Below are 27,357 nucleotides of genomic sequence, written 5' to 3'. Positions count from 1 at the left end.
GTGGACAGAGGCAAGCTCAAAGCAGTGTTCTGTGCCTCTCTAAGGAATTTGACTTGCTTCTGTAAGCAGTGGGAAGCCCTGAAGAGATTTAAACAAGCGTGTGATATGCACACATTTTTGTTTTAGTTCTGTCATCTGGGTGGCACTGAGGAGGATATATGTATGGAGGTAGATGCTGAAAAGAGGGAGGTCAGTTAGAAGACCATTGTTGTAGACCAGATAACAGAATATGAGCCTCAGTCAGTAGCAGAACAGAGAAGAGAGGAGATATAATTAGGTGAAAAGTTGAGAGGTATTAGTAATTTTACTTTTGATGTGTAGGAAAAAAAGAAGGCTTAAGGGAATCTGACACATTTATTTTCCAGTATACTAATGGTGTCAACTAATTAGTCAACTTTGGCTGCAAAACAAATAACACCAATATTTTGATAGTTAAGTAATAAACATTTATTGCTCACTTTTGGATTTGTGGGACTACAAGTCAGCTTTGGTGGCTGTAGTCCAGATCACAGGTCAGGTTCCAGTCTGTTCCATGTGGTTTTTCATTTTAGGACCCACACTGAAGGATTCAGTTTCTACCTGGTGTGTACTGTTTTCCTGTTGGCTAGAAGAACAAGTTGCAAACATATTATACCTCTTGGAGACTCTGATTAGGATTGAAAAGAATCCTAAAGAAGGATTTCCTAGGAAGGAAGGAGAAGAAGGAAGGACGGAGGAAGGAAGGAAGGAGGAAGGAAGGAAGGAAGGAAAGTAGGAAGGGAGAAGGAAAGAGAGAGAGAGGGAGAGAGATAAGAAAGAAAAGAAAGAAAGAAAGAAAGAAAGAGAGAGAGAGAGAGAGAGAGAAAGAAAGAAAGAAAGAAAGAAAGAAAGAAAGAAAGAAAGAAATTTTGCATATATGGGGAGGAAGACTCTCCCATTCCACTATGAGGTCACTTAGCAAAGGGCATGGGCTTAATCCTATTACAAGTAGAGAACTCCAGAATCTGTCACACCAGCCAACAGAATATGTGTGTAATGTAATGGTATATAATGTATTCAGTTTTAGACATATTAATTCTAAGGGTCTCTGGGACATCTAAGTGGACGTACAGACAACCAGATAGGTGGGTCAAGAAAAATACGAGAGCTAGATTTCTGAACTAGTTGGTCATTGGGTGGGAGTAGTAAATAAACCCATGGGAATAGATAGGATTGCCTGGTCAAAGTGAAAACAGAAAGAGTTACTGATGGAGCCCTGAGAAGTGCCAGTGTTTAGTGTATGCAGATGAGCATGTAGATGATCTGAGAAGGAATGGTTAGAGGATTAGCTGAAAGATCTGAAGAGAGAATGGAGATACTGAACCAGAAATAGAGAAGAGAATTACAAAAGGAGGGAGAGAATGAATGGTCCAGGGACTCTCAGGTTTATTTTAAGAGATGGAAAACTGGAGTGTGAGGAAGTAGACCTTCTTATCTCACCTGACAAGCTTCCTTTCAAAACTAAATTGCAAATAGATGCTCACAGAATCACTAGGGAAACAGTGGGATAACATAAGTAAAACCTAGGACATGGTTCCTGGCATGTGCCTAGCACTCCCTAAATGGGTAGTCATTATTATCCTATTGAAAGCTGTAGACCTTTGAGAAACTACCCCACCCCCAGTTTAAAACACAAAATTTGATGTTACACCATTTTGCTTTGAGTTTTATCAAAAGCATCTTATTATTAGAGCTAGAAGCAGCAGAAAAATGTAAGAGTATGTGATTTTTATGGCATCGCCCTTGAAGTTAATTATGGTGAAACTCTGGTGTAGCTGTTTTCATTAATTTGATGGTAAAAAGGGAAATTGAGGGGGTTGTTGCATCCCTGTTATATCTCCTTTTTTAAAAGATGTCTAATCCAAGACATTCTTATCACAATGATATTTGGTTGGAGCAGCTTTGCTCCCTGCCTGTATAAGTCATATTGTTTTAAGTTCTGTTTTCATATTGCCCAATCAGGATAAAAGCTGGAAAGACATGTGTTTCAAAATAGCCATGTACTTTAGATTATAGAAATGAAATATGCATTTGCAGACTTGTTTCAGTGTTCAGGTAACCACAGGGCTTGCAGGCTTTGTCCTCATAATTTCTTCCATCTCTGTGTGGTTCAGAGCCCCAGTGTTCTTTCTGGCTGAAAACATATACTGTGTTTCACGTTGTTAACAGAACGTTGGTTATCAAGTTCTTTGTCTTTAATGATTTTGTTTTAGGGAACTGTCAATTAATAATCCCTGGGGGGCTACCATGAAGAATTTTTGTAACTAGATTATAATGCAAAGGTTTGCTTAGTCACAGTATTTTTAAAAATTTTAGTTCTGATTTTTGGGCAATGACCCCAATCTTCCCATCTTTTATATTCAACTACCTTTTTAATGCTGACTTTCTTCAATTTCTCTTATTGTATTCATTCTCTTTTTAAAGTTTGTGAGTATAATTAAAACTACCCTACCTTTGAGAACCCTCTGTTCTCACCTAGCAGAATAAATGAAATATGGATACAAAGACTGAGCATATAAATTACCTCTAAAAAAGAAAATGCCTTCCACATAAAGCTTTTTGATTCTCTTTAATTTTTTTTTTTTTTATTTCAGAGCTTGACGGTTATTTTTTCTCTCTAGTCCAGTGATCTTGTTATTAAAGCATTCTTGTAAAGGTAATTTAGCACACATGCCTCATAGTTATTAACCAAGTTCTACTACATTCAAATACCAAATCACTTTGTAAATGATACTTCTTTCCTTCCACTAGCAAAATAGCTTGGGGCGTGGAAGGGCCAGGGAGTTTCTTAGTTGTCCAGAGTGATATTTTAAAATTCTACAAAAGTTAGTAGAAATGGTTTTTGGTTCTTTTAAACAAATAATGATAAGTCTAATAGAGATGCCATTTTGATTGCACATTGTTATACATCAATGACATTAAAAACATGCAGAACAATTTATTTGAAAAAAATGATGTAATTAATACAATAACATCAACCCTTGACTTAGAAAAAACATTATGAGAATGGGTACAGAAGAAATGCACAAAAAAGCTCTCACACAAACCCACTTGCCTAAAATCTTTGCAATGCACTGAAGAGAATATATTCTTTTAAATTGTTAATATTTTTGAAAATCATAATGCTGCATACAGTTGTTATTTGTGAAGTAGGTTTTTAAAACCAGAGATGACTTTACATTTCTTTAATCATACAAAAATAGAATAAACACATTTTACACATCATCTAATCCTACTTCTTTATTACATAGGAGAGGGTGTTGAGGCCAGAGGAATCTTCAGGCATTTGCCCAAGGTCATCAACATGCAAATACCAGGTTATACTGAGGTCAAGGCAGAAGGATAATGCATGCTTTGTAAGTGTTTTGGCACTGTTAGGGAAAAAAATAGATACAATGCAGTTACTATGTACAAAGCGATATAATTTGGCCTGAAGCTTAAGCAAGACCACAGCTGGGTGCTTCATAACAACAGTTTTCTGGTTTTATTTGGATTTTGGGTAAATGATGATATTTATGCATTTTAAGACAGGTTCATTTTAGGACAGAGTTTTGTAGAACTCAAAGTTAATGTCTTTCTTTTCCCCAGCTGCAAGATAATTCAAACTTTCAACTCCTGCCCTTTCTTTCCCCCTCAGAAAAAGAGCCATACAGGTAAACCAAACCAAATCAACCAAAACAACAAATTACAGTTAGTTAACAGAATAATCAGTGTATCTCAGGTGAATTCTAATTTTAATTTCTTCTGGTTTTCATTTTCAGGAAAATTTTTTTAATATCACTGCTTCTTTTCTGTTAGCTCATTTTAATTATTTTAAAAGATATATTTCTTGGAGAAGAATATATATTATTACTTTATACTATTCATTTCAGATTGAATCAAGTAGACTTGGGGAAAAGCAGAAGACAGAGGACTTGGTTTTACCATGGTTATCATTCATGCTGAGTTCATATGTGTATTAAATTGCCTCACACACAAAACTGTGAGAGTGATTTCTGAAAGGATTCTCAACATAAACTTTTCAGAGTAAAATCTGAAAACATTGGCACAAATACTCTTTAAGGATAATCACACTTTTGTTCTATCTAGGGCTGATTGTAGATGTATTCTAAGAGTGCATTTTAGAGTAAGGTAATCCTTTAAACAGAAGAATGTATGCAAATCATGTCCTTATCGTTTTTTACTTCTTTTTAAAGCAAATGATTAGGAGAGAAGGAGGGTGAATGAGCCATCCTTGTCTCCTATTGCCTCCCCATCCCCCCAATATTATGCCATTAAAATTGGAGAGGTTTAGCAGAAACAAAAAATAAGTTTTACTTGGCTTAGTGTCCTTTTATAATTGAGTACTACAGGAAATGAAGATTCTAGCAAAGATACAAAAAAATGACAATCCACTGCTGTTTCATATCTCAGGCCAAGTGTCTCATAGGATCCGGTAAGAGTTGAATGTCTGGGCAGAAGGTCTCAGGTCATTACCATAAAAAGCTCTTTGGCTCCCTCTGTCACAGAACAAAGTGTCAGACCAGTTCCCATTACTAGGTGCCTGTGGTGCTTTTCTTAAATAATCAGTCCCATTCAGACAGAGATTTTAAGGTCCTTGATCGTCTATTTCATAAGCAGTAATTTTGAAGGCTAAATGGCACTAGAGGCCGAATGTTTTTGAAGTAAGGTTTGAAAAAGAACTAGGTATATCCCAAAGCTGGCCTGATTCTTTATTGCTTTTCCCAAAGGTCATATTCCAAGTTCAACTCTGATAGCACTGTACCGGGCATCGAGGGAGAGGCAGACAACATGCACTCCAGTCCCACGTCCAGCTTGGGAACTTACGTACAAGTGGGGATGAATTTTAGGGTGGCCTCTTGAATCCTGGAGGGTGGAGACAGACAAAGCTTCAGCCTCAGATATGGGTGCCCTAAAGTTTATTTTTCTTCTTTAAACTTTTTAAGAACATGAAAAACCAGGTAAATGAAGACAGCCAAGATAAGATTGCAACTATGCTATATATAAATGTGCATTTTTTCCAAAGTGCATTTTTGGAGTCCCACTTAGAAAATGTGCTTCACTGCCTTACTCTGCATATGCCCCAATGAATTCCAAGAGGTCACGGCTGCAGAGTACAACTTTTGAGATTAGAAGAGTTTGCTCTTTAAATAGCTATTTTTAGCTGGAAAGGAAAGTGTAGGCCTCAAAGTGCCTGGCAGTATGTCCTCCAGTGGGGATCTAAATTGGAGGTCTGATTCCAGAGGAAGGTCTCAATGGGGCTCTTTCTGCCTTTGCTGCAGAAAAGGGTGGTTCTGCTGATTGGCAGTGTTAGGGGTTGGTTGGGGGTTGGTTAGCAGCTTCTCCAGGGGAACTCAACCTGTAGTCCTCCAGGACCTATTGTGTCTTGGCCCCCAACCAGCTGGAAAGGGTGGAACATGAGGTGTCCAATAGCCACCCTGGAGGAAAGGACTCCCCAAGACTCATTAAACAATCACGATTCTATTTTGATGCCATCAACTAGAGGTCCTGAGATAAATTTCAGCCCAACTCTTACAGATGGTTGATTATGGAGCCTTCACTGTGCAGAGGGCATCATTCCAGGTCAAGCTCTGGTGAAGCAGGGCTGGGAGAGGTAACCAGGGAAGTGGGGGGAAGAAGAGTGCTTTTTGCCTTGCTCACACTTGTGGACTGAGTCTGGGCACCGTGAGGAGGTGCTGGCGGCCTGGCCCTGGGATTTCACCCCGGGTATGGGCGACGCTGGCCTGAGGGTTGCGCACTGGAGAGAGTGAAGGGAAGAAGAAAAGGGCAAGGTTTGAGAGGAAATGGCGGGGTGAGGTAAAGACAGAGAAATACAGACATGGAGAGAGTCAGAAATCCTGAAAGAGACAGAAAGGTAGAAAGATGCGGCCGAAGGACAGGCACAGAGCACAAGAAAGAGAAAGGAGATAAAAAGACGATACCGAAAAGAGAGACAGCAAGGGAGAAAGGGAGAAAGACAGCGAAAGTCAGAGAGAAGAGGCCGAGAGTGGGAGACGCTGGTTGGTAGGAGGTGTCAGGAACGAGGGAGGTGGCGAAGGCTCAAGGCATCCACCGGAGTCCCCCCTCCACCCCACTCTTCCTCTCACTCGCCCAGCCCTCGGCGAGGAGTCGAACGCGCAAGGTCGCCCAGTCCTCTCAGCTGTCGCGCGCTGAATGGCTGGCGGTCCGCAGCGCCCCCGCATCGCGCCCCGCAGCCACAGGTCGGTGGTGCCCCGCGTCGGCGCCCGAGGCGGGCTGGGGGGACCTGCACCCGCCTGCTCCCGTTCCTGCCCTACGCACCGCCCCACCACGCTCCCGGTTACTCCTCTGGCTGTCGCAGTTCTCCTCACGCCCCCCGGGGACTGGGCGCTGGGGCCACCAGAGACACCGTAGGAGCCACTTCTCCCTGCGAGTCCGGCCCTCCGAGAGCCTGGGAGCGGGATCTATTTACTCGGGGTGTTAATTAGTCTCTGAGGAATCGTTGACCCACTCGCCAATGTAATTGCCAGTGTCGGGAAGGTAGGCGCCGCGAGCTGCGGACCTACGGAGAAAGAACGGCTTCGTCGGCGCCCCGAACCCCAGCGCGCTCCAGAGCGTCCCCCAGTGGCCGGGCAGGACCGTGCACTGGGCCTGCGACTCGGCTCTGGAGTGGTTCCTTGGCTTCCCAGTGTCGCGGTAGACGTGCAGCTACTCGGTGCGCCGGGAGCCTTCAGGTCTTGCCACCTCACCCCTCCCTCAGAAACTCGGACCGTTTGCGCCCGCCGTGTGGCTCTTTTCTTCCGAAAGGCCAGTGTTCCTCTCTCGAGTTCAAGTCCAGTCTCCTCCCCTTAAGTCATTGCCACCATCCTTTGGCAGCTTGGGAAGGCAAGGAGCCCCGGGGCTGCGCGTCCCAGAGCCTGCGCTGGCAGTCCCAGTCTGTCCGGCACATTCGCTTCTCCCTCCCTCTCTCACTCCCTCCCTTTCTCTCTTCCTCTCTTTTCTCCTCTGCTTCCCCCTCCCTCTCTTGCCTCTTAAGTTTCCTGCACCGTGAATCAAACTGTGCCGAGCCTAGGCTCCCACGGAACCAAGCCTGAGCGCCACCCGGGCACTGAGACGCGGACTCCGCCGAGGCTGAACGAGGCAGCGGGACCGGTCCGCGCCTGAGCATGGAGATGAAGCGCCAGGGAGGGCATGTCCGGGGCGCCGGAGACCCCAGGCCCGAGTAGCTCCTCCATGGAGCCTGCCCAGAGCGGTCCCTGCTCGCCGAATTCGCCCCCAGTCCTGTGCGGTACGTACACTTCGCCTCCACAGTCCCGGAGAGGGTATTTTGGGGCGGGATGGTGGGACAACAGAGAGGGGCGGCGGGCAGGCCACTGGTTGGGGGACAGAGTGCGCCTGGCGGGTGACCTCACAGACCGGGGCAGGCTCCCACTCTAGAAGTTAGCGATGGACTGTGTCCCTTGGCTCGAAATAAAAAAGTAGTGGCAAAGATGTGCTTGTATGCGCGTGTATCTCTCTTTGTGCAGGGGGCTCGAATGGGTAAACTGAGCCCGGCTTTACTGTATGCAAATTGCATTCCTTTTCCCCACCCCCACTCCACCGAACGGGTGAAGATACCCAGCACCTAATCCTGGTCAGCTCTACCTACCCCTTCCTCTTCCCGTGCCACCCGCCCCCCCCCCCCCCGGCCCGCCCCAGTCTCTCTAGCTCGCTTTCTCTCTCTCTTTCTCTCTCCATCTCTCTGCTGGTGTGTACGTGTGTGAGCCCTGCCAGGGCTGGCGAAGAACCAGCCGCCGCCTTTAAGTCCGAGCCGCCTGGCCATCAAACACTAGGGCAGGTCTCGCTGCCAAAGACGTTTGGGCTCCGAACCAGCTTGCACGCGGCTCTGTGAGCCCCGCCACCTCCTGTCTTCACCGCCGGGGAACACGCACCCGAGGAGCGCAGGGCGCAAGGAGCCCTTCATCCTCCTACCCTCCTGCCCGCCTGCCTGCGGACCGCGCGCTCGCTGCTTTCAGGCGCTGGATTTACTTGCTTTTCAATTTTTCCTGCCCCTACCCACTTCGGGTGTTTGGTCCACCCCTCCCTTCCACGACCCCCTTTCCCCGCTTGGTTGCCAAGCCTAACCTTGCCCGCGTGGTCATGGGATGTCTAATTTCATTTGTATCTAGGCTGCTGAGAGCGCTCCTTGCTCTGTAAAGTGGATGTCAGGTGGATCTATGTTTTTGAAGGAACAAAGACTCAGCGAAAGCACCGCCGAGGAAGTTTGAGACGCGGGAGGATGCAGGCTGCGTGCTGGTACGTGCTTCTCCTCCTGCAGCCCACCGTCTACTTGGTAAGTCGCTGCGGATCCGGCGCCCCCGCAATCCCACCGTGGTCGCGAGGCCAGACACCCAGGGGCGCGCGGGAGGAGGGTGAGACTGCCAGTTCAGCGAGAGCAGCGTTCCTAGCGACCGTGTTGGAACAACTTTGGCAAGCTGGTGTCTGGATCCCTGCGGGATTTTCCAGGGTTCCCACCCTCATTTCTTGCTCCGGTCCTCTCTCTCCTGCGCGTAATTCCGAACATTGTATAGGGTGCCCTAGACCCCCAGAAACAGAGGAGATAGTGGGACGGGATGCTTTATGGGGAGACAGGACAGAGAGAAAGGGTGTAAGACATGGAACTCTCATTAGTTCATCCACAGAGTTTAAACGAAAGGAAATGGAGGTAGAGAGTGCGGAGCACGAATCTGCCCAGGTCTGTGACTTTGAAAGTGAATCCACCCACCTAGTCCCCCAGTTTGGAGATATGGCACGTAAAGAAGTACAGGTAACTTTGTTCGACTCGTAGGGTTCACACAGGACAAGTTAATCAGATAGGAGCACCACAAGCGATCAGATCAGAAAGAGTTAAGTCAGGGGTGCCCTAGCAAAACAAGTAGTGGCTCTCCTCCCTAGCTCTCCTTTCCACCAAATAACTGAACCCCAGTTCCAGCGCCGATCCCCTTACTAGGGAATGGCGGACCTTGTGGTCAGGAAGGGAATACTAAACAGAGCCAGCCGCTGCCGTGTCTTTCTGGAATGGAGTTTCAGGGGTCCGGATTTTGCACACAGTTGGAACTGGGGTGGAGGTGAATTGGTAGAGGTGGGCACCGCGTGGAGCCAAGACGGAGGGAGCAGTTTCTCCTATCTGGCTACAGGGAGGGCCAGGGACACTCGCACCCTGCTGGTAAAGTTGTGCTCTGTGCACCGACTCCCCATAGCTTATTTCACAAGAGCACACAGAGGGCTTAGTGAGTTCTGACTAGGGGCGAGGAGCGCTGGGGCGGCCTGAGCTCTCCGACGGGGCTGGATAAACGGGATGGGGCGGGGGATGGGGGGGTCGGTGCGGTCCCTCAGTCCCAAGGGTTTCAGAACCCACAAGCTTGGGAGCAAAAGTGTTGCTAACCTGAGAACATTTCCCAGCTGTTGCCCCGGTGCATGTGATTGAGGGGCTGCTAGTTGTGTGAACTCTGTGTATGTTAATGAGTGTGTATGTATACGCGTGTGTGAATATGTATGTGGGGCGTGTGCTTTCCACGGGTTTCAGCTTCAATCCAAGAACCCTCAGTGTTGCCTGTCTTTGCATCTTTATCGCCTATCACAGCCGTGGACGCCAGAGGGCGCTGCGCGTCAGTGTCCTCGCCCACAGGACACCTTGGGGTAAACAGGTGAAAGCCAGGGCAGCCAATCCAAAAGAACAGCCTTTCTGACTCTGTCACCGAAGTCTGTGCTTTCCTAGACTGGAACGCAGACAGAATGCAAAAATTGTCCTTCCCATTTACCATCTTCAATCATTCTTGCCCCCACCTGTGTCCAGTCAACCCACTGACATTGAGAGCCCAGAGACCGAGGGCAGAAAGTTTGACCAGAGAAAATAGAGAAATTGTTTATTGAAAGAAGGGAGGGACGGCAAAATGAAAGCTACAGAGGAGGGATATTAACGATTCCTTTGACCATGGAAAACCTTCTGCCCCTTTCCTCTGCATACCTTTACGCATGACCTGAACCTCAGGACTGTTCTTATTGTCCTTGGACTGTGCTCACACACACGGCAAAGGCTCCCGACCGTGGTGCAGTTTATTGCTTGGAGCAAGTATTTCGATAGTCTGTGAAATAATCTATCAAAAGCAGAAGTGAAATCAATACGTTGTGTTAAATTTTAAATGTGTTTGTTGGCAGTTAAACCGTTTTCCACTCATTACAACAACAGTGCTGGATTTATTCTAATGCGCTGCGTTCTCAACAACAAGCGCATTAATTCTCCTTTAATTGTAAACTGGGAGCATTTGAAAACCATTCAGTGTGCAAATTATGCTGATTCAATTACCGTTTAGTTACAGACTTCATTACCTGAATGCCTTTTGGCAATACTGAGAAAGGAGACAATTTTTCCAATCTCACTCAAAACAATACAAAATGTGAACAATAAAATAGAGAAGGTGATTTAGAAGTCCATCCTTTTCTTTCGGATCTAAAGTTGTTTTGTGTGTCGGGGATTAGAAACCACAAAAACAAAAGGCTGGTGGCTGTGACCCAAAGTAGTATTTCCAGGGATTGTAATCCTCTGGTTATTTGCCCACAGAATTCCAAGATGTTTTCCTGGAGGAGCAGAGAGCTGATTTTTACCATGGAAATAAGCTTAAAAGGGTGAATTGGACAGTCAGGACAGGTTGGTTCTAGGCAGTTAAGGAAGTGGAGAGCCTTGATTAAAGCTCTAGGGCAGTGGGACCAAGAAATGGTCAAAGCTTCTTTCTCCATCTGTTTTAAAACACCTCATACTGTAACTGAATTTATCATTTATTTGTAGTTGTACCTTAGAACATCCCAGGTCTTTGCCAGAAACTACAATAGATGCATGCAGTTTATCAGGAGCTGCTTGAAGTTACACTCCAAGAAGGCAGGGGTGGCAAAACCATTATTTTATTTTTTTTTTCTCCTTGAGTTGACATAGCCAAGAAGGAGTTTAATGAGTAATTTTATGTCTTTATGAGCTCACACCACAAGGTAAGTGACAGGGTGCTCTGTTTATGCGTTGCCTTCTAGCTGATAGCACAGTGCACCTTCCTTTCCCTTTTCAGCCCCTGGAATCCCAGTTATGTTTTCCAAGGAGTGATCGCTACATTATGTCCAGGGAACAAGATTTGTTTAGGTATTTCTTACACAAAAATATTTGTGCTTCTGCTTATTGACAAATACCTTAAATATTCCCAAATTGTGGATTTTTTTTTTTTTTTAATGAAAACCAGTTCTCTGTAGAGAGCATTCAATGCTCTATTCTTAAGCCACAGTCTCCTGCCTGTATTTGGGTGAATGTTCTCAGAGTATGTTTCTTGGCCCAGAGTTCTTTGAATGCCTGTTCTAGGTTGAGGATTTTGAGTGTTTTTGTGTTTGTTGTGAGATGAGTCTGTCCTATTTCAAACTGGAAGCGAATTTAGTACTGCAAAGGGAAGTTAATTAGAAATGTGTCTACAAAGTAACCTTCTGAAGCATATTAGCTGGCATATTAAAAAATCACCACAGGGCTAACTCCAGCCATAAAAGCAGGGGAATTGGAAACCATTAAAAAAAATAAAGGCAAGGAAATTTTCTGTCCATTGAATTTTGTGTATTGTAGATTTATTTAAAAGTCTCAATTCAGCAGGAGAGGAACCTATGGCATAACAATACTTGTGTAAAAAAAAAAAAAAAATCCTGCAATCTTTATTCTCCTGTCAGTTCTGGACTGATTCCCAGATGTTTTCAGTATGATAGAATGGGTAACAGGACGATAGCATTTTAACTGAATTGAAGCACACACTGGATAAACTAGGAAAATGTGGTTTCTTGTCTTGAAGAAAGGAAGTCCTAAATTGGGTCATTCTCAGTGGATCAAACTGAAGGATAGGCCAGGGCACTCAGGGAGAGCACCTCCCTGTAGAAAGCACAGGTGTCTTGTTGGGGGCTCACCTATGGCAATTTTCAGAGTTGAGAACTGAGTCTAATGAGCAATCCCTGGGCATGTCAACAAAAATGTTATTCAGAAATTGAGTCCAGGGAAGGTGACAAGGGATTGAATGATGTTATTGTGGTCAGTCACACATCCACAGTTCTGTTCTCATGAGAAGAGGCTCTTCACTCTCCAATTTGGGCCCCACTAGTTCTGATAGGAATTAAAATCGCTAATAATCTGGTTGCTTTTTTAACCAATATGGGCATGAATTGAAAAATTCTTTCCAAACATTGTCCTTAAAAAAGATTTTGAGTCAGTTATTCCCTCAAAATTAGAGTGTCCTTAAAATATGAGTTCCACACCAATTTTTAACAGAGACTAAAGAATGATTAATAAATCCATGGAATACTACCTCCACACTATTAGAAGCCAGACCGTTTGGGTGAACTTCAAGCAGTGTGAAGATGGCTGTTAAGAACTGAGGAAGCTGAGGAAAAACAGCAGGAGAGAGACCACCAATCTCTGTCCTTTGGATTAGGTATGAGCACTTTACATCCTTGGAAAATTAAGCCACTGCCCACTGAAAATTTTACAATTTGGGTTTATTCCTAAAAAGAAAAGTGCATTAACTACCTAACAGTTATTCAGTGTTTTGTATTAAGCCCAGTTCTTGGAGACAGTACTAAAAGTTCCCCGCCCCTGCTGCATTTCCAGAGTTTTCTATCCTGGGTCAGCCTTCCTGATACAGGATTAAACCTAGATTTTTGAAGAAGAGTATACCCCAGCAGCCTAACATGAGAACTCATCAGTCCCAAGACATATTCTAGAGCTCTGTGGGAGGAAAAGTTGTTACTATCCCAGGTATTTTCCTGAAATGTTCAACTATCCATTGACCAAGAAAGCTCCCTGGGTGGTAGGAAGCGCTTGGGTGGGTTGTCCTTCTGCCACACTTCAGGGGGATTATTGTGGTGTGGGGCCTTCTAGTAATAGCTTCTGGGGGAAACTGCCTTCAGTATCAGAAGGGGAGAACCAGAATTACTCCAACTTTCTCAGCTGTTTTCCCGGAAAGCCATTAAGTTCGTGGCTCCTCTTTGTGTGAAGTTGATTTCTGTTTGGCTTTGAATTGTTGACTGCTATTTCCTCCTTAATGAAAGTGTTGTCTGGGTGAAAAATGTATCTGGTGGCAGGGAAATTGGTTGATTTTTTTTGAGACAGGTGCCCAATGTCCTACTTTTTTATATGAGGGAAAATTTTCTGCAGACTACAGAAATTGACAGCATTGTCCAGGTAATAACCACCATGGACAATATTTTCAAAAGGACATTTGAGTGATGAAAGCATTTGGATATTGCTTTTTCAAATAAGCAATTTTCTGTCTTGGTCTTCTTTGATTTTATAGGGGGTGAGGGAGAAGGGACCACCGATTGGCAAAGGGACGCCTTCCTGATCTCTCCCAGTCCTGAATTATCGAGGCGGTCCTCAGCTTCTCTTGGAATTCCGGGGTCTGAAGAGCCTAGAATGAGTTTGGCTCTGGCGGCGTTTGTTCAAAGAGTCAAAAGGGAATCTTGGGAATGAGAAATAACACTCTTGTTGCACCCTTGCGCCCAGAAAGAAAGCCGATAGAGGCTCTGAAAGTTTGCTTGCTTTCCAGTGGCAAGTTAGGGAGTGTGGATTCTTTCAGAGTTGTTTGTTTGTTTTTAAATAAGATGCCTAGCTTTGATTCGATTCTGTAAAGTTCCCTTAAAACAACCAAGTCCTGTAGGATCTTCAGATCTCATTCTAAGACCTTAACATTCTTTAAGTATTTTAATTAATAGAGGGAGGCGGACTAGTCAGACAGGCGAGGGGCGGTCGGGGTCGGCTGCGTACAGGAGCAGCGGGGTGGTAAATTGGGTATAATCTCTCGCCTCCCCCCCCCCCCACCTCCTGTCTACTCGCCACCATTCCTCAGGTCCCGACGCGTGTTTGCAGGAAGTTGCGGTCTTGATTTATCCGCTACTCAAGCTCCCGACCAGCTCTTTTTCTCTATGTCAGCACTAACCCCTCCCGGAGCTTGGTAAACAAGACGCGCACATTTTTTCTGCTGTCGATTGGCATGTTGACGACTCTGCTTGAAGGAATGTGACAATAAAGTGGGAAACCAAAGCTTGGCAAGCACTTAATCAAGGATAAAAAGGTTCCGCTGTAAGGATGTCACTCAATTTATTGTGAAAGTCGAATGAATTACGTTTAATGAAAGTGCTCCCCAGATGAATATTACCCGCAATTTCCTGAGTTGGCTCTGTCAGCTCGAGATGAGGAAATGCCAACCCAGATCAGAAAAGAGCGCCCATCTCAATTACTATGCAAGCTTTCCAAGAGCGGCTTTTTATTGAGATGATATATATTGGCGGCTTCTTCGTGCCCCTCCGCGCGCCTAGGAGCACGTTTGCGCATTTTCCAACTTTGCAGTCTGCCCTCGAGGGTTGCTGGCTGTTTGTTTAAACTTCTAATGAGCGCGCCGCGTTTCTGCTGCTGGCTGAAAACCTAATTACCCCGTCTGTAAACAGCTTTTTCTGGCATATTTTGTTTACTACGGAGGCGAGGGCTGCCGGGGGTGAGGTGAGGGTGGGAGGGAGAGAAATCTTTTTTCAGGTGCCCTTCGTTACAGAAAGTTCCTTTGGCGTTTAGTCGGGTGCTCGGGACGGTGGAAAGCAAGGTGGAGAGCGGGGGTTTGGGATAGTGTGCGCAGTGGGGTCCCAGGAGCAGCGAGAGTGCACTACTTGCCTCTCCGGCCGCCGCAAGTAGCGAAACGCCTTCTGACGCTCCAACTTCCTTTAAATTAATGAGGGTATTTTACTTGTTCTAGCCGGAAATACGATGGGGAGGGGGATACACAGGCCGCAGCCGGAGCGCATCACCTCATCTGCATGAGAATGGAGAACCGAGAGGCTTTTCTTGTACTGCTTCTTTCTCCTACAATAAGACAAATTACTGCTGAGAAATACTGAGGGTTTCCTTAGAAACTGGCTCGTGGGGGCTCTGCGCGTCTCTGCTGAATCTGACTCCGGCCAGGCCTCGCCCATCACCCTCGTAAGCCTAATGGATCCTGACGGGAAGGATCCGAGGCAGTGGCGGCGAAGGCCGCCAAGGGAGGTTGGACTCCCTCTCCCCACTGGAGGGAAGGGGGGCCCTCCTGACACATCCCGCCCTAGGTCTCAGAACCCCTCCCCATCCATTGATTTTAAAGGCCATATCAAGTCGTCTTCTGCAGTTTGGGGGCCAGAAACTTTCTTCGACGTAGGCTTCATACCCTAGAGTCGGAAAACACAGCCCTCTCACCAAAGCCGCAGAGTGTTCGGGCCCCGCGAAGTTTCCGGGCGGGAGTCGCCGCCGCCACAGCTACGCACGCTCTATTGTCTGCTTTTAGCCTCAGGTGACCTCGAGCAATCCCAGCTGGTTGGAGAAAACACAGGTGCAGCCTTCTCGCGTCTGGAATCCAAGCCTTCCCACCAAAGCGTTGCTTCAGGGGAACTTTTTGTCGACGCCGCCGAGCTTCGGCGCTTCTGGGGCAGCAGGCAGGACTGCAGCAGTTCTCCGGAGGGAGGTCGCGGGTACGAGATTGAATGGTTCGGTGGCCTGCGGCTGTGCCAGCCCGGCCTGCAGAGCGGTAGTTCAGAACCACGGACAGAGCCACAGGCTCCGCCCCGCCTGGTGTCCGCGGCTGAGCCCTCCTCCCCCGCGGCCGCTCGGGCTCGGCCCCTCTAGAAGTAGAGTTGGCGCTTTCCGCAGTCACTTCTCTACCGCCCAGTCGCGACTTTAACGACCTGCCTCCCCCTCCCAGGCGTTCGGGAGCAATGAGCTCGGATAGCTAGGTCCCGGTGTTTCCTGTGGTCAGATCGGCTCGTTTGCACCCCTTCCCCCCACAACATCGGTGGTTGCGGCGTCACGTGATTGCCACAGAGTTTAGGCTGAGGGGTGGTGAATCCTTGTGTCTCCCACTTTCTCCTCCCCTGTCCGCATTCCCTCACATAGTTCGTTAAATCTCCCCCTCCTCCCAAACAGGCATGAATCAAGTGATGTAAAGTTGTATCTTTAACAGCGTAAAAGCCCCATTTGACACACAAGGAAACTGAGGTTTGGAGGGGGAATCAACTTTCTCTTCAGAGTAAAACCACGTGTGTGTGTGTATGTGTGTGTGTGTGTGGGGGGTGATTCATGCTCTCTCTCCCACCTGCAGGGAACACGGCTGGAGCCACCGAGACGCCCTCCAGGATCAGGCGCCTTTAAAAAGCGGCGCGGGCGCAGGGTGGGAAGTCCTAATTATTATGAATTTCTAAAGGAGCAGCAATTATTCACGGGGAGCAGGACAAACCAAGGCCCGGGCAAAGGAATCGATATATTTCCTATCGAAAGTGCCCGGCTCGCCTTTAATGCAGACGAATGGGGATGCAGCCTCATTATTTTCCGTGTGGTTAGGCTCCCCAGCGTGGGGCCTGATGCAGCGTGGAATCTATCATCATTAGAACAGGGATGGGGTGGGGGGAAATTTCTCCTTATTTACTTAACAAAACAAATAAAAAGCCCCTAACCCCCCCCCCCCCCCGAACAAACCCCCAAACCCTCCTACACCACGACTGTCCCTCCTCCCCTTTTCCTTCCTCCGCTCCCCTTCTCTGGCTGCTGTTGCACATCCTTCCTGGGCCTTTCTGAGCCCTCTAGAGCCGTCACTGCGGTCACTTAAAGTGTGCGCAGTTCCTCTTTGGCGGTGGTCACACGCTTGATTTGGTCCAGAAATCAGCCGGGGAGTACCCAGAGTTGGCGCTAGGGGTTCTCTGTGTCAAAGGCGAAGGTTGGCTGGGAAGTTCTGTCCGTTTCTCTCGCCTTATTGGAAGAGTCAATCCTTTCAGGATACCCGATTCTGCAAGTCCCCACAGTATTAAAGGAGCAGAGGTCTGGCAGGCAGTGCTCCATCAACCTGTGTGAGAAACCGGCTTGGGGAAAGGCAAACCTGCGAGAAGAGAGCCAATCTGGAGGTGAAGAGAGACCGGGAATTGAATAGGAATGGAAGTAAAGGTTCAGGCGCAACGTCTCCAGGGTATTCTTGAAGGCCTGGCTGAGATAGCCTTCCTCTTCCCAGCGCGAAGCTAGCGGTTTGCCTTCGGGGCCAGCTGGCTGCGGTTTCTAACCTACCTTAACCCCACTGAAGTCACTGCAGTGTTCAGGGTCCTGCCTAGTGAATTGCACAGCGTTTTCCTGTTTTTCCCTGTTTGAGCATCCCGCACTCCTGGGAAGTCTTTCTTACTCTTAGAAGTTGCCTGCCACCCCTGGTGGGCAGCCACTGGGATGAAAGTTGTATTCCTTGTTCGGGTGTCTTCATTGTTTCCTGCAATGTTGCTTTTACGGATCAATCCAGGGGTGTTGTGTGTATGTGTGTATTTTTGAGGGCTTGGCCTTCATCTGCCTCACCCCTTCTTTATATCTGATCAGTCTAGCAGAGAAGAGAGGGTGTGGTATTTAGAAAACCTAACTCCTCCTCCTTAATTGCATTAAAATTATCATAATTATAATAATATCTGTAATAACGTTAATGAAAACAAAGTTGAAAATTGTGAAGTTCCAAGCACTAAAGTAGAAATCATACTCTTTACCCCTTGGATTTTCTTTTTCTCCAAGCCCAGCCTTTCATGGTATATTGGGATTACCTGAGTGTCTTTGTTCTGTGCTGTCAGAGACAGCCAGCTAACTCAATACCAGAACTGTATGATCTACTGACATCATTTCCTCCCACCATCTTCATTTTTAGAGGCTTTATAATTAAACTCTGTGAGATATATGTAACATGCATCCAGTGGAGAGCCTTTTTATTTATATTTATGTAGCATGCTGAGGAAGGAAAATTAAGGAAGTGCTTATATTGAAGTAATAAGCCTGCTTTGATATTAGCAGGAATGTCTTTTTAATTTACTTTTCTCAAGTCTGAAAGACTATCTCTGTAAGACCAGACCTCACAGTCATGTCTTTTTAAAGAGAGGTCCCAATAAAGTGAAAAGACATTTATTAGCTTGTGCTAACTTAGTGGAACAAAAGGCCCGGCTAGCCGCTCAATGAAAATGTACACTGGGCTTAGCATGGCAAAGTTGCATTATGATGCAGGAAGCTGAGCAGAAAGAAACATCTGCAAAGCCCTGCATTTTTTCTGCCTCTCCCTGTACCTAACCCACCACAGTGCACACATTTATACATAGAGTAAGTAACGTGGCCTTCCAGAGCCAACACAAAGATATCACACTGCAAATCGGGAGGAATTTTAATAAAACCAAAAGTCACAGTCTAAAAGGAAGGAGGCACAGATTTCCTTCTGTAAAATAGATTATTACCAGAAAAAATTATGATAGAAAGGCTTGGAGAAAATTTCCTGATTTAGAAGAGTCTTTTTCATTTACAAGTTAAATGCACGTACGCGCGCACACACACACACACACACACACGCACATACACACGTGCATATAGAGGAAGATTAGATATACAATTCTGTACATTTCCTTTTTGAAGGATTCCATGGGAAATTACAGTGGGGAATCCTTTTGTTTTCTAAGTTGCTGGCCTTGAAATTTCAACTTGAGTTTGACAGTAACATTTCCTTGATAGGAATCTGGTAACTGACACTATACTACTGTCCTGTTTATGTCAGTATTTTCAGCTACAGAATGAAAGCAATTTTGGTAAAGAAACTGCTGGCAGCTAGAATTTTAGTTATGTATATATACGCCAACCTCTCCAACTGAACTTTAGAAAATGATTCTTCTCCTTGTAACCTTGTAGCTGAATGTTATTAGAGGCCCACAGGTATATAAAACAGCTTATATAAAATTAATGGACTGCTTTACATTCACAATCTCTTACTTGTGAAGCCCTTGTAAAATATCACTTCTACTTAAAATAGGAAGAATATAAAGTCAGGTTTTGTGTGCAATCAATAGTTGTAAATGGTTCAGTGAAATATTTGATTGTTTTGAGTGAGTTTGACAATATAATGGAAATTTATTGTCCTTCTTTGTGAACTGATGTGCTAATCATAAACCTGCCCCTTCTTTTATGTACTTGACCAGTTTTGAAACTGATTGTTAAGACTCTGAGGCAACATCGAAGTACACAATCAAAATTTTAGGAAAGATTCATTTGTTTGATTTACCAGATTACAAGGAGATCCATGGGTTACTATAAAGAAAATTAAAAAAAAAACCTTCCAATATTGTTTTTATTATTTTGTTTAAAATGATCAACAATATACTTATTGGAATTGTGGACTGTGAATATTAAATGTGAATTTTTGAAGAAGAAAATAAGTATAGGTTTTAATTTAGCCTCAAACTCCTTATAAATGAGACTTTCTGAATATAATGACACTATTAAATCTCTTCAGCTACTTTCCATAAATGTGGGCAAAATTTAGAAAAATTGGTGGTTTTCATTCTTTTCTTCCCTTTAAACACACGTTAAAAACTATGGTTTTCTTTATTCTGTCACTTGGTTTATGGATCTCATTAGCCCCACTATGAATTTCTTTCTTCTCTTTTCTTTCTTTTTTTAACTGTGTATTTTCATTTAGAGAATGAAGGGGTTTTTTTTTTTTCTTATTTTGTCTGATTGGATTGAAAATTATAATGGCCAAAAACCATTTTCAAAACATTCTTTTCCCCCCTATTTCATTCAAAGACTACCTAAAATAGTTAGACTCTTTTTTTTGGTCCCTTTTGTCCTTTTTGTAAAAATGGGCCCTTAATTATTGTGTTAACATCTCCTTTAAATAAGAAACAATGCCCTAAGTTACCAACTGGCTGTATTCATTCCTGATGCTGTTCAATGCTTGATAGAAAACTCTTAAAAACATGGACTGGATAACATGACTTCTGTTACGCTTTCTGTTTGAGAAGTTTTCAGTGAAAATACTATAATTAATCCCAGGTTTGATTCTAAATCTCTTTGTAAAATGATAAGTTGTAATTTGTTGTTGGGGCAGCTGTGGTGTTGATAATAGGGCTGACTATATGATCTCTAAAATTGAAAATATAAAATACCTTTACTCACGTATCTTTTTCAGTTATTTGTATATAGTTTCTTGTACCAAGGCACCGTCATTTATTGTTTTCCAGAATTAAATGCAGAGAAAGATGCAAACCACTGCATATGAAAGGAAGTTATTCATGCATAGTCAGTGTAGTATTTCTCTAGTCTTGATGTGAAACTTAATTGCTATTGATGTGGAGATTTTGCAGAACATGGCAGAGTTTTTGCCTCTTTCACAAGAAATACATAATTGAATGATGAGTGCCTCATGTTAGATTTTCAACCTTATTTCTTTTGGTTTAATAAGACAGGGTTGTGAACAGCTGCACCAAAGAGTCAGTCATAATCTCTAGCCATTATCAAACTAATGCAGATCTGGCATTAGCACAGGTTTGCTGAACTACTGCTTTTGGATCTGCAGCTTTGCTCTCTGAAATGTGCTGGAGAGTGGAAACGTGATAAGTGAATGGTTTGGCCCGAGATGTTTAATCCTGCCTTGCATTCTTGACTGAAGTCCTTTACAATTAGAATGGCTATAATTAATGTGTGGCTAGATATATATGCACCTCTCTCAGATTGATGTATACCCACACACCCCCTCCAGCCCCCTACAGTCTGCTTCTGTTCTTTGATCAACTGGTGAAGAAAACAAGAGGCTTTAAAGGCAAATGCACATGTGGAAAGATGGCTGATATCCTACCAAGACTACTTCTACTATTATTTCTACTAAATGGGTAATGTCATGGCCCCTGTGCAAGTGTCAACACTGAATTCATGGTAGAAATAGAAGAGTTATGATGAGGGGCACCTGGGTGACTCAGTCAGTTCAGCGGCCAGGTTCAGGTCATGATCGCATGGGTGGCGGGTTCTGGCCCTGCGTCAGGCTCTGTGCTGCCAGCTCAGAAGCCTGGAGCCTGACTCAGATTCTGTGTCTCCCTCTCTCTCTGCCCCTCCCTGACTCACACTCTGTTCCTCTCTCTCTCAAAAATAAACATTTAAAAAAATGCTTAAAAAAAGAGTTATGATGAGAAAGTGGATGACTTGTTGGCTCCAATGTGGACCTGGCCACGGGAGGGAGAAAACAGGCCGTTTTTCAGTCATTTCAGGATCTCTCCCTCTCTCAGATCAATCGCTTCCCTTAAGGGAAGTAGCACTAAAAAAGACTTGTTAAGAGAAAGAAGCTGAAAGAGAATAGCAGTGTGATTTCTTAGTTCTGTGACCTTGGGCAAACTTGTTTTTTAATTTTTCAAATTTATATCCAAGTTAGTTGGCATACAGTGCAACAATGATTTCAGGAGTAGATTCCTTAATGCCCCTTACCCATTTAGCCCATCCCCCCTCCCACAACCCCTCCAGCAACCCTCAGTTTGTTCTCCATATTTAAGTCTCTTATGTTTTGTCCCCCTCCCTGTTTGTATATGATTTTGGCTTCCCTTCCCTTGTGTGCATCTGTTCTGTGTCTTAAGGTCCTCGTATGAGTGAAGTCATATGATGTTTATCTTTCTCTGACTGACTAATTTCACTTAGCATAATACCCTCTAGTTCCATCCACATAGTTGCAAATGGGAAGATTTCATTCTTTTTGATGACCTTGGGCAAACTTTTTAACCTCTCAGAACCCAGTTTCCATATCTGTAAAATGGGGCTAACAATACTTCTTAAACCATACTTTTATTATTGAGGATTAACTGAGGTAATGCGCTATAAAGAGCTTTGACAGGTGCCTGGCACATAAAAGTGGTAAACTAGTAAAGAAAAAAGTGTTGATACTTTTTAGACAGGAAGGTTTCTGGACCAGGTTCCCCTGCTCCCAACACAGCCCTTATCTGGGTAAATGCAAAGGCTGACTCTATCCTAGGACCATCTTTTCTTTCCCAGTGGTTTATTGCTGTACAGTTGCCCAGTGTTGCCCAGAGAGCCATATGAATTTAATGGGAATAGTAACCATTGTGTAAAGCCAGAAGAAAATGGCCATTTCCACAGCAACCAATCAAGTGTTTATTGAAATGAAGACACAAGTAATTGACAGGCCTACTGAACAGATTGCCTAGTTGAGTGAGAATTTTTGTGATGTTTTAATTTAGGTGGCAAACAGTGTGAACATTTCTTAAGATCTGATTTAAAATATTGATATTTGTGTGGTGCCAGTGTGGCTCAGTCAGTTAAGCATCTGACTTCAGCTCAGGTCATGATCTCACAGTCTGTGGGTTCGGGCCCCGCATGGAGCTCTGCTGACAGCTCAGAGTCTAGAGCCTGCTTCAGATTCTGTGTCTCCCTCTCTCTCTGCTCCTCCCCCACTCATGCTGTCTCTGTCTCAAAAAATAAACATTAAAAAAATAAAATATTGATATTTGCGAGCAATTTTTGCTTTTAATTACTGCTAACAGTTGAAATTCTGTTAAAATTTGCATACAAAGTAATCAAAACATCTAGCCTCCTGGGTTTTGAAGTCCAAGGTCCTTTGGCCATGGTATGGGCTACTTTTCTCCACTAAAGTTCATTGTAGCTGACTTCCTAGATGTGGTAGCACCCTAAGCTCCCAGCAGTACTAGATGAAATAATTTAATAGGTGAAAGCCACAGCACCCCTCTCCTATATGGCTCAAAATATCTCCTGTCTGCCACCATATACCTCCTTCCAAGGCATTGCCCTGATTACCCAAGAAGAGGTTCCTACATAGAACTTTTTTGTGTCTTGGATTTGACATGAGAATTGGGAAAGGTATGGGATGACTGCAGAGGATAAAGTGTTCTACATTCCTGTTTATACCCAGAGCCAAGCACTGTGCCAGGACTTTAGCAACTTTAGCATGGATTTTTCTTTTTCATTTTCATTTTATTTTTCTCAGTCCTATGAGATTATAGGTACTATTAGTATCAGTATTGTTCATATGATTAGTGTTAATATATTACTAAGCCCATTGTAGTCATATCATTAATAATACACCATTTTATAGATGAGGAAATTAAGGCATTGAGAATGTATCTAGTGCAAGGTGGCAATAATCGATCCTAGGCAATATAATTCTTGAGTCAGTGCTTTTAATTCCTACACCATATTGTGTGTGTGTGTGTGTGTGTGTGTGTGTGTGTGTGCGTGTGTGCATGTATGCATGCATGGGTGCCTGTAATGGAGGGGGAGGAGAATGAGCCTCATTTTAAAAAGTTTTTGAAAGAAGTAACTGTTGCTTTCCACTTTAACGCAGAGTTCTTCTTTTCCACTGCTCTGGGTAGACCTTATTTGGGTAGCTGGAGTGCGCATAAAATTGCTGTGGTGTTACTGTAATGTTGTTTTCATCATTAGATGTAGTTATTCTGGAGAGGCTTCCCGACAAATGGGGGATACAAGGGTAACAAATGCAGGTTTGATATTAACGGCTGTGACTCAAGCTTATGCTGATGGCATGTGGGACACAATCTCTTTAGGAAGTCTACATCTATTGACCTGACTGATATAAAAAATGATCCCTGGGCCTCAGGGTAAGGTAATAAGTGAGACCAGGGCATAAAGCACAACCCTCACAGTCATCTGTGATGGAGTTTAAAATGATCCATAATATCTGTATCTTTCCTAGCAAATCATATACCTGTATTTTGAATTACTTGCCATGTCTGGACAGAAGGAGGTGGGGAGAGAAGAACAGAGTTTATTTGTAACGGGATAACCACATGTAAGAGGCAAAAACTCTAGTTTCTCCTGTGGCATTCTCATGAGTCCTGTGTTCCGACAGCTTACCGGATATAAGACAGAGATGCAAATTCGTATTCTTTTAAAAGTAAAGTCTTTGCGTGATGATACAAACTAAGAAACTTTAAAATATCTGTTTAGTGTAATACCTTATTGTCAAAATAGTCCCAAACATTCAACTATTTTAGCTTAGGCATTCTTATCATAGTCTAGATATATGATTTAAAAAATAAAATAGAAAAATGCCCACCAAATATTCTATATACTTACTTGTGTTAGAATTAGGAATTTTTCTATTTCTGAAGAATAAAAGTAGACCCAACATACTCCTGCCCAAAGTGGCATTGGATGGTGGGGGGAGAATCTGGTTTCATTTCAGGCTTGTGCTACGTTTGACCTTGGGAGAGCTTAGTTATGCCTTGGGGCAAAAAATTAAATGTTCCATTTTGCAGCAGTATCATCTTTCACCTTTATGTGGATTTAAAAATGTAAATAAAATTGCTTTCTGTAAATGGTATACATGAAGGTCATATTCATATTCTCTGCAAGAATTCAAAATGCCATTTGACCCATCATTGGCTCAATAGATAATAATGTGTTCTATTAGTTTCTAGTAATCTACTTTTTAAGCATTTTATGACCCAATATTTTTATGCCTAGTTCCTAGTTTGTGAAATAAGAAATCAGAAATAAACCTTTTAGCACCTCATTGTAGGTTTATTTATAGAATGTATGCTTTCAACTTTGAACTTTTAAAAATGCCACATCTTCTCAGAATACATTTCCTTAGTATGAAAGTGGTCTGGCTGAGAGAGAAGAGTGTACTCTTAAAAAATTTTGAGGGCTCAAGCTATTCCAGTTATAATCTGAAAAGCAGAAGACAACGGATGAATTGAAAAACTAAAGTAACTGCTCTTCTTTTGGGGGGAGAGGGTGTTGGAATTCTTTTCATTGAAATTTGGATAATAAGACCCTAATAGATCCTTGTATTTAATTGTCATGATTTTGATCGTTAATGACTTTTGATTGCTTCTTCTGGAGGCACCTGTCAGCCGTCTCTGAAGCACAGATGGCTTCATCAGCAGCAGTAGGAGTTTCTTTTTCTTACTAACCCTGAGCTGAACAATTTTTTTTTGGGGAAGATGAACAGACCAATGTCATCCTCAGTTTTTCTGTGTTTGGGAAATTATTTTGTTTATTGAGTAATGAATTGAGATCACTCTGTTTCTTTTTTTTAAAGTTTTTTTTTTTTTCAACATTTATTTATTTTTGGGACAGAGAGAGACAGAGCATGAATGGGGGAGGGGCAGAGAGAGAGGGAGACACAGAATCGGAAACAGGCTCCAGGCTCTGAGCCATCAGCCCAGAGCCTGACGCGGGGCTCGAACTCCCGGACCGCGAGATCGTGACCTGGCTGAAGTCGGATGCTTAACCGACTGCGCCACCCAGGCGCCCCGAGATCACTCTGTTTCAAAAGCTTCTACTTGTGTTTTTAATTGTGAAGAGAATTAGTCCTTTTTCTAAGTAGGTATTTAATGAATATTCAGTGATCAAGGCCATAAGACTAAGATGATAATATACTTCTGTTTGCTTGAGACAGTCCTATTTTATGCTTGTTGTTGATATAAACAAAATTTTCTTTTACTTTCAAAAGTATCTTGGTATAGATGATAAATTATATGGTCATCTTACATGCAACTCAGTGTTCAAATGGCTGACTGAGAAAGGTTGGTTATAAGTCTTTATAAAAGTCTTAAGATTATGCAAGATTGTTGAACAGGCAAGAATAGCATTTGTTCTCTTTCTCATGAAGTATTCAGGTTCTTCATGAAAACTTGGGTAGCTAGGCTCCATTACCATGATGTGCTGCTCCACCCCATACTCTTTTATTTAAAAATCTGGAAAAATTTTTAATTAAATATTGTGCATTAAACAGTCCTGAGAAAAGCTGGTAGAAAAATGATTAGCTGAGGTCCTGCAGGCTGGCATCAGCTTGGTGAAACTGCTTTAGTCCAAGGCCCAGAAACTAAACTTTGCCAGTGCTTTCAGAGTTAACAGTTGGAAATAGACTCACTGTAACCAGAACATTATTTTGATAATGCCCTTTTCCTGTGAGAATACCTAAAGCACATATAGCAGCTCTGGAGAGCCCAATTAGTAATCAAAACTTGATGTAGATCCATATATCGATGCATCCGTTTCTCTCTATATATCTAGAAAGCTTTGAGGTTATTTCATAAGAGGACATGGCAGGATCCAAAGTAGAGTGAAGATTCTCTTTCTGTCTTGTGCTTTCCTGTCTTTGAGAGTGGTGAGCATGCATGATCTTGCTTGCTTCTCTGAATCCCTGTTTTCTATGCTAACAAACCCATTCAGTCCTTTTGATCCATTCTTTCTCTGAATATGTTACTATCACTGATGAAACTTCAAACAACAGTTCCTATTGGATATTCTTCCTATCCCACTTTTTGTTCATTCAGGGAATCTAATAGTTTTCTAATAGTTTTCTTCTTTAATATCATGGTTCTTTATGGGCTGGAACTTCGTTGACACTGTTGACCCTCTACCGTCTTTTATAGCTTCCCTTTTTTAGGGCTCTGCAAGGCCTTGAGACTAGGATATGTGAACATGTGCTGTTGATTTAATAGGTTTTTATTTCATACCTTTACTGAGGAGTTATTAATGGTAGGTAGTTTAAGCAAATAGATAGGCACCTATGCGAAGCCATGTGTGATGTGTGATGGGAAAAGGGGAGAAGAAAGTATTTTCTATGCCTCTGTTTAAATGCTTGATCTGTTTTTACAGTAGGCATTCTGTAGACCTGTCTTGGTTTTTCCAAATTTCTTGGGATTGTAGAAGTTGGTACCTGGTAAAGCATTAAAAAGGTTGGTGGGGGGAAGGGGAGTGGAGTGAGGTGGCTATGGGGATTAATGCTAGAACCACCTCACAGATTCGCCTCTGTTTTGCAAATGCACTGGCAAAAATTAATTGGATCCCCCTTGGTAGGAAGTATCAATGTGGATTGCTCCTTTTGATAGCTCAGGAGATGAGTGTGCTTCCTACTTTGCTTTTCTGGGACAAATCTCATGAGGGATTTTTTTCCCTAGAAATCTAATTTGCACAGGTCTCTGGCAAGGTCAGAGTTTAAAATTAATTTTTAAAAATTAGTTTCTACTTTTAATTATGGTAAAATATGCAGCACATAAAATTTACCACCTTAATCATTTTTTAAAAAGCTTATTTATTTTGAGAAAGAGAGAGACAGAGGGAGAGAGTGAGCAGGGTAGAGGCAGAGACAGAGAGGGAAAGAGAGAATCCCAAGTAGGCTCCACACTGTCAATGCAGAGTCCAACGTGGGGCTTGAATTCACGAACTGTGAGATCATGACACGACCCAAAACCAAGAGTCAGATGCTCAACTGACTCTTAATCATTTTTAAGTGTACAGTTCAGTAGTAAGTACATTGACATTGTTGTGCAACCAATTTCCAGAACTGTTTTCATCTTGTAAAACTGGGACTCTGTACCCATTAAATGGCAACTTCCCCATTTCCTTTACCCTCCACCCCAACAGCCATGATTCTACTTTTCGTCTCTACCAGTTAACTATTCTAAGTACCTCGTATAAATGGATTATACAATATTTGCTCTTTTGTGACTGACTTATTTCTCTTAACA

General features: G+C 43.5%; 1 protein-coding gene across 1 annotated transcript in view; it reads left to right on the top strand.

Moving 5' to 3' along the window:
• Positions 1-5,327: 5,327 nt before the first annotated feature.
• NXPH1 (neurexophilin 1) overlaps positions 5,328-27,357 on the top strand; it is a 301,946-nt gene continuing 279,916 nt past the window's right edge. The window contains exons 1-2 of the mRNA XM_040472557.1: positions 5,328-7,285; positions 8,166-8,329. Coding sequence (XP_040328491.1) covers positions 8,276-8,329 — 54 coding nt within the window. The 5' untranslated portion in view covers positions 5,328-7,285; positions 8,166-8,275. The remainder of the gene's footprint in view (positions 7,286-8,165; positions 8,330-27,357) is intronic.

This window comes from Herpailurus yagouaroundi, unplaced genomic scaffold, assembly GCF_014898765.1.
Source record: "Herpailurus yagouaroundi ecotype Mexico unplaced genomic scaffold, PumYag 100, whole genome shotgun sequence".
NCBI classification, from domain to species: Eukaryota; Metazoa; Chordata; class Mammalia; order Carnivora; family Felidae; genus Herpailurus; species Herpailurus yagouaroundi.
The sequence above is the reverse complement of the archived record's forward strand: the minus strand, read 5'-3'. Positions and strand labels throughout refer to the sequence as shown.